Source organism: Eriocheir sinensis, chromosome 18, assembly GCF_024679095.1.
Source record: "Eriocheir sinensis breed Jianghai 21 chromosome 18, ASM2467909v1, whole genome shotgun sequence".
Lineage (NCBI taxonomy): Eukaryota > Metazoa > Arthropoda > Malacostraca > Decapoda > Varunidae > Eriocheir > Eriocheir sinensis.
In genome coordinates this window covers 4,834,282-4,842,295 of record NC_066526.1, presented here as the reverse complement: position 1 = coordinate 4,842,295, position 8,014 = coordinate 4,834,282, and the positions used below count along the sequence as shown (strand labels likewise).

General features: G+C 40.1%; 1 protein-coding gene across 1 annotated transcript; it reads right to left on the bottom strand.

The window, feature by feature from the left end:
- Positions 1 to 886: 886 nt before the first annotated feature.
- Positions 887 to 7,786, bottom strand: LOC127000169 (intraflagellar transport protein 140 homolog). The gene is made up of 9 exons (XM_050863560.1): positions 7,666 to 7,786; positions 6,332 to 6,485; positions 4,440 to 4,667; positions 3,990 to 4,132; positions 3,570 to 3,712; positions 2,824 to 2,999; positions 1,608 to 1,800; positions 1,333 to 1,478; positions 887 to 1,021 (listed from the first exon to the last, which is right to left on the bottom strand). The coding sequence occupies exons 2-9, from the start codon at positions 6,476 to 6,478 to the stop codon at positions 887 to 889; spliced, it is 1,311 nt and encodes a 436-aa protein (XP_050719517.1). The 5' UTR covers positions 6,479 to 6,485; positions 7,666 to 7,786.
- Positions 7,787 to 8,014: the final 228 nt, after the last annotated feature.

Genomic DNA, 8,014 nt, shown 5'->3' with positions numbered 1-8,014 from the left:
ATAATCTATTTTATGGGTGGCCTCCCACTAGTGTAGTTTCCCTCAATCTTTGCACTCATACTCTCTCTACAAACTCCTCCTTTATTCATTTTTATTGTCTGTATAAACCATTTCTGAGTACCACACTTTACTCATTTAATTACTCCACAATCCAATCTCCTTACTAATAACCATGCAGATTTTGATACCCATCATCAACCCTTTTTCCATCCTAACCCGACACAGCATGCTCCTATTATGTGGCTAATTTCTCTAAAGTATTCTTGTTCCTATCACAGTCAGGAAAAAGAGCCATTGATGGAGAATGAGAAAAGAAGACCAAACATGGAAATTAGGGAAAATTGTCCACTGATACTCTGCCTTACTCTCATGCAAACCCTCCACCTATACTGACATATGGTGATTCCATCAGCACCACTGACCACATGATGTTTTGGTATCTCATTAGTAGTAAAGAGGCAGACACCAGCCTTTGTATCTATTAGTGGAAAATAATCTACACAGCTGACTATACAAACCAACAACTCTCAGGTGGGTGGCGTCGGATGTTATCTCGTAAACAACCATCTTCTTCATGTTCCACAGCAGCAAATGATCGACAGAGTTGTGAACACCTCGCACCTGTATCTCTGCCTTCAGCTCCAGGTGGTTGCCCCCTGAAAACACGTCCACTGACAGCTGTGTGGGGACACCTGCACCACCCCAATGACACCTAGAAGAGAAAGACAAATTAAATAAATTGAATTTCCCTTTTCACTTTTTAGCATTAGTTTGCATCTATAATGAAGATTGATAAAAAAAAATATCCAACTTTACAAACACACTGAGTTTCTTTTGTCATTATGAAAATTCACAAGTCAAGTAAGACAGTAAGACATGCACCTTTCTATCTGTACACAAGCAATAGTCTTGTTTCACTCACCTGGTCTTTATAGCTGGCAACCATGTGTTGTTCATTCAGTATATAAACATCACGAACAGTGTTGACACCCAACAAATTTTGTGCTGAGCCCCAGGCTACCTGGAAACAGGAACAAAGATAACAAACACCACCCAGCTACTTAATCTACATCAACATACACAACAATACAAAAAAGGAACAAGTGAAAGAGAAGAAGACATACAATAGAGGACATTACAAAGAAATGGTTAGTTAACTATGTTAAATATTAATAGGTTTGTAAAGAAATCAATGAAGATGAACACCGTAGCATGGACTGAGAAAAGAGATGGCAAAAATGCATATATAAGCATAACAAGAAACAAAGATGAACAAAAGCTCATAACTTCAAGGAGAGTGGAGGAAGATGATGAGGAGGATCATCAACTAACCTGTTTTACTGTTCCTGAGATAACTGTTGGATTTTGTAACTTCCAGTCTTTTTCAGGGTCCTTCATGTATTCGTCTTCTCCAAGCTTGCTCTCCTCATACTTCCACATGGCAACGCTGCCTAAGTTCGTCCCAGCACAGAGAATATCTGAAGTTGGAGAAAACTTTAAGAGCAAGCAGGAATGATACTATTTAGCCTTTTTTATTTCAGTTCTAAAGGTCAAACCATTACAAGAACATGAATCTGTAGATAACAGATGATAATGCTGTCACTTACTTTTGTTTGCAGAATAGCTGAGGCACATGACAAACTCTTGGTCTCTATAGCTGGGTCCACGTAAACTGAGCACATAATTGTCACCAGAGTCCAAGTTCCACAGACGGACGGAGTTATCTCCTGTCGACACAGCCAGGAGGCCAGCGCCTGACCAAGTGACTTGGATGTCGTTGGTTCTCCCACTTAGTTTCACCTGCACAAAAGAGTAGTCATCAATATGTTTCCATTGTTTTTACTGATTGACACAGAAAATGAAAAATTATTGTAGCTTAATATTTTGTTATAAGAAAAATCAACTTATTAGGCATTTATGTCTCCTAAGCTAAAACTTATGCAAATGAGTTGCACCTTATTAAATTATATAGTACAGGTAACTCTCGATTCTACGAATATTGTGTCCTTGAAGAGATCGTAAATCAAAACAATGTAAATCAAACAAGATGTAGGTTTCTATCGGAAAATAAATATTCACTTCATTCAGTGGGGGTAGAGAGAGAGAGAATATCCATATCACCGAGATATCCACTCAGGCACTCAATCTCAGCCTCACTCGTGTGAGCTCACTCGTGTGAGGAAGAAATGAGGGACACCATGAGCGACTGGCTAGTATTGGTACCGATACCGAGCAGTCTGGTACCGGTACCGTACCGTATAGCTGCTACCGTTAGTACCGGCACTGGTACCGGTGCCTCGCACCCTATTGTTGATGGCGTGGCAGCGTGGGTACTGTATTGTTGTTCAAGTGGCGCAGGAAGAACTGTGCTCAGCTGTGTGGCCGCGGCGCCGTGTGAGTCTAGTTGCGTGAGACATCTAGTGCCCACTCCATAAAATATCGCGTATAAGTGGAAAAAACGTGTAAATCAAACATTTATTTAGGTTTTGATCCCAGCGTTGTTTCAAAAACGCGTAAACCAAACTCGCGTAAATCGAGAGTTGCCTGTAGCTACTTCATAATGTTAATACAGCCTACTGGCGCTATAGGGTGAATGAGAAAAAAGAAAAAAATGTAATCAATTCAGTTACCCTTAAACTCAACAACGGTATTCCCCCATAATATACTCGATGTGTAATTTCCTATAGATTCTGACAAATCATCATAGTTAACAAAAAATAAAGTGAAAGACATTGAAGCTACAAATTAAAAATCAAATGAAAGACAACCCTGGTGACATATGTGAAAGAGCTGTTCATTGCTACAGATAAAGGATCCACAAACCCTGTTGATTTCCGTCACTGAGCCATCCACTGCCACCGAGAACTGTCCCAGCACCAGACTCTCCGTGATCACCACCAGGAGGCTGCGGGATTCATGGTGCAGCAGACGCTTGATGCCCCCGTCAGCCTGAAGCACCTCCACACAGTTCCCACTCTCGTTCACATGGTACAGCACACCTAGTTAACATGACATAACAAGGCATATTCACAAATTCCTAAACACCAATCCAATAACCACTCATATCAGTAATACAGCTACTCTAGAAAAAAAAGTCCTAAAAAAGGTATAAAAGAACAGGGTTATGAAGAAAGATGATTACAAGCAGATCAAAAGAAGAAAACTGAAGGAAGTACTGGGAAGAATAAGAGTAGGGACTGAACACAATCCTGAAGTAGGTGCTGTGTTCATGATTTCCAAGAGATTAGTGATTAGAGTAACTGAAAAAGTACATGGATATAAGGTGTGTGGGAAATAAAATGGACCACATGAAGCAGCATGACGGAGAAATGAGGTAAAAAAGGCACCTAAGATGAAAAGGACTTACAAAATATGCTATGATGTAGTGTACTAGCCACTTTGGCATTGGATAAAAACTTGCTTATGTATTTATGCATTATGCACTTTATGTCTCCCCATGTTTAGGCATTATGATTCATGTTGCTATAGGTTCTGATGCAAAAGTAGGGTTATATACAAAATCTTCATAAATATACTTTCTCTCAACAAGTGTGAATGACATTACACACCAGTAGACGATCCCAGGAAAAAGTTTAGGTTATCTTTTGCAGTGCCCATCATGCCCAGGTGTTTGTGGCCTGTTCTGGGTCGCCACGAACTGAAGATGTCTAATGCTCTCTCGTCACCACTCACAGCTGCCCGCGCAAGCCCACTGAAATGACATTACAGTAACCTTCCACACCTTCCTCCCTGCTTGGTGCTTTAGCTTGTTGGCTTAAAAATATTATGTCCTACCCTGATTTAATACTAGTGAATATATGAATGAAATTGTATACCCCAACCACTGACAATGGCAGTTTTCATTACATATAAAATGGGTTGAGTCATCTGTGTGATTAACACCCTTATTTCTACAGAGGCAGTGGGAATCTTCAAAAGGCTATGTGACCATTTCAGTTTATGATCTTGCCCAAAATTGATGACCTTACTTTATGTCTAGAGCAGGAAGTGTTTTGTCTGCAGCAGTGTTGACCCTGTAGACAACCTGCACCAGAGGATCCTTCAGCTCATGTGTAAAGACTGTCTGGAGATCTCCGGAGTTGTCTACTCGCCACCCTACCGTTGCCCCGGACTGAAATGTAAGTGTGGGAATTATCAGTATGTGGGAATGCATCAGAATATATAAAAAAATAAGTGTTTAATTTCATGTGAGAAATATTAGGTCCTCTATGACCAGTAGGATGACACAAATTAAAGAAAAGATACATTTCTGCAAAATTTCATTCACTCCATTTAAAAAAGTTTGATTAAAATTTTGTGTCAAATTATTTATACTTTGACTGTGCTACTACATCTAATAGGTTTTACATACACACAATCTAAAACATTTAAGGATTAACTGTGGCATCTAAAACAACTTGGTTCAGGTTCGTACTCACAGCATCAGCAGACACAAGTCTTGTTCCTGCAGCACTGAACTGCAGTATGGATATGGGTGCGCGGTGCAGACTCTGGATCTCACGCAGCTCATGCTCGTGGTCATTCCACAGAAACAGTTCCCCTGACTCCCAGCCCACTGCCATGACCCGCTTGCTGGGGTGCCACACCATGGAGGTCACTTGAGCCGTGGGGTGTGGTGGAATGTCAACCTCCTCGCACAACTTACCCTAGTGTTCAATTAAGACAACGTGGATTACAGACTACATCTAAGAAACATAAATGTAGACAACATCATCATCAGCCATTACTAACTACTCCACTGTAGGACAAAGGCTTTTTCCAACATCCTTCCCTCTCTGTTTAATGTTAGTGTATTTCATCCTCCTTAAAAAATGCCCTAATTTTATCTCTCCATCTGATTCACTGTCTGTCCTGACTTCTACAATTCCTGGGTTATCATTTTGTTACTTTGGTTTTCAATCTGTTTTCAATTCTATGCACAATGAGACTTGCTCATTCATTGTTTTCCTTAGATGTCATTAAAATATTTTGTCTGTTCTCTATTCCCTGATGATAGATTCCTCTCTCCATGTTAATACAGCCTTTTTTTCTCCATTCTTTTTTGTGCACTTCTTCGCTTTCTCTAAATCTTTTGTGAGGTGCTAAGTTTCTATAGATACTATTTATGACTGGCAGGATGCTCTTCAGGGAGAAAGGCAGGATGCTATTAAAGATAAATAATATGTATAACAAAAGTGTTTCATCTCATTCCTATTCTCTTTCAGATATATTTGTCATGGGGTGGATTTGCACTAATTTCGTCCTACATAAGTGACTTCCTCTACTCTCTCAAATATTTTCCTCCCAATCGTTATTTGGTGTCCTGCCAACTGATTATTAAATTAATTTAGTTTTCTTCATTTTGATCTTCAGGCCTACTTTCAGACTCTCTGTAAAGTTCCTCAATTATTATTTTCAAGTTTTCTTCTGTACTGCTTAGTAAAAGTGTCATTTGCAAAACTAAGGTTATTAAGGTATTCCCCATTTATTTTAATTCCAATGTTATCCGACTAACTTCCTAAATCTTCTAAACAACCCATGAAAAATTTTGAAGATATTGTGTTCCCTTGCATAACACCTTATTTTGTTTAACTTTTATTGTGGAATTTAATGGGTGCCGTACAGTCTCTCTATCAGGGATGGAGAGAATACAAGAGCTGTATATTTGAATATGAATACTTCAAATTTCAATGAATACAAATACTATTTCGAATATACTGAAATGGTAATGATTCGAATACAAATATGAATACTTCTTGAAAGTATTCATGAATTCTTTTCATTGAAAGATACCTTCTTGACGTAACTGGGTATAGCACTATTCTAAAGTCATGCAACAGTAAAATGAGTTCATGAACCAGTACTATACATGACGATTACACATCCGCCCAAAAGGCTAGAGCTGTAAGGAACAATGTCTGTTACTTCTGATAATAGTTTGAAATATTTGTCAGATTATTTACAATATACAAATATTTTTCCCTTGTATTTGGATACGAATGAGAATACACACAAATACGGTATTCGAATGTATTCAAATACGATACTGAATATGGAATCCATCCCTGCTTTCTATATAAATCTTCCAATGCTTTTCTGAATAGTTCATACATGCAAACATAAAAGAAAAAAAAGCATTATCTCTCTCTCTCTCTCTCTCTCTCTCTCTCTCTCTCTCTCTCTCTCTCTCTCTCTCTCTCTTTTTCTTTCTCTCTTTAAAACATCTTATTGATATACTTAAGAGGGTTTCTTTAGCTTAGGTACGACATCCTTCAACCCACTGTACCATTTCCACTAACAGTAACTTTGAGGAAAACAATGTCGCACTCACCTCTCCAGTGTACACATTGACTGTTCCTCCCTTCTCTTCGCTGTAAGCAGCCACGGCAAGACAGGCAGCCTGGGCGTGCCATGCTATCTGGGTGTTGATGGCACTCGTGTGTGGACTGTCCACTATGCAGTCAAAATAAAGAGACATCTTGGACCTGAGGGAAAAGACACACACCTGTAGTACTAATGCAGAAATGATCTTGATACTGTAGGGTAAATAATTTTCCTTTGAAAAAACATGCAGAAACACCTTTACAACATACACCGGTATAATAATTCTACAATAGGGACAGAAGTTGTACCAACGATCCAACCTAACCTAACCTAGCTTTCAAACAAATACCCAAAGATCGACTTGTAGTATTAGGTTACTGATGCAATATATGCCTTTATTTTGATATTCTAATATAAAACTGTCACAGTGTGGTGCCATGAGGCCATTACAACAGGACTATAAGAAAGGTAGATTCTGCCGTCAATTTGACTGCTGATCACCTGTGGCAATAATGCGATGGTGCAGCAAGAAACGCATCACATGTAATTACCATAAACAATTAAACTCAATAATCTTATCTACCGGGTAACCGATCTGATCGAACAACCTAACCTAGCCAGTGGCCTGCTGCCATATTGCAATAACAAGAAATGAATTACAAAACGTCCCCAACAGATGTGATGGCAAAGCTCTGAGGCAGCGTGTTGTACGAGCACAATGTACTTCATATAGCGCTTGGGTGTCCCCTGCAGTGAGGCGGCTGACTTCTGGCACACCATTACTCCCTGGCCCGTGTGGAGGTGGCGACAGAGGAAGGTGTCATTATCCTCTGTATTTACCTTGCCTTACGATATATGAGGGCACGAGAGCAGGCTGTCTAATGTGCCAAGCTCCCGTGTGAGTTGGGTGTACTTCTTGACAAATCCTGGGTGTCGGGTGTACTTCTAGACAAATCCTGAGTGAGTCAGGTGTACTCCTAGACAAATCCTGGGTGAGTCGGGTGTACTTCTAGACAAATCCTGGGTGAGTCGGGTGTACTTCTAGACAAATCCTGGGTGAGTCGGGTGTACTTCTAGACAAATCCTGGGTGAGTCGGGTGTACTTCTAGACAAATCCTGGGTGAGTCGGGTGTACTTCTAGACAAATCCTGGGTGAGTCGGGTGTACTTCTAGACAAATCCTGGGTGAGTCGGGTGTACTTCTAGACAAATCCTGAGTGAGTCGGGTGTACTTCTAGATAAATCCCGCGCCTTCACGGCTCTAAAAAAAACTCAACGGGAAAAGTATAATTATTGCCCGGCAGTGAGGTGAGTGCCTCTGAAACACACCACGGCCACTTACGGTTATTAAGGCGAGGCTTACACGGGGCAGAAGGATTATAATGGACGGAAAATTAATGTTACAGCCTCGCCGCCCCGACTTGAGGGATTGGCGGGGCTGGAATGCGGGTGCTGCGTGCTTGTCAGACCTATTTTATCCCTTTATTACGTGTTACAAAGGGCAAATATATATATCCTTTATCATTTGGGGCTTGTTCAATGTGTTTCTTCAGATTTATTGAGTACTGGAGTGCCTGTCGTGCTTGTCAAACCCATTTTATCCCTATACCTACGTGTTACAAGGGCAAATATATATATCCTTTATTATTTAGGGCTTATTCAATGTGTTTCTTCAGGTTTATTGAGTCCTG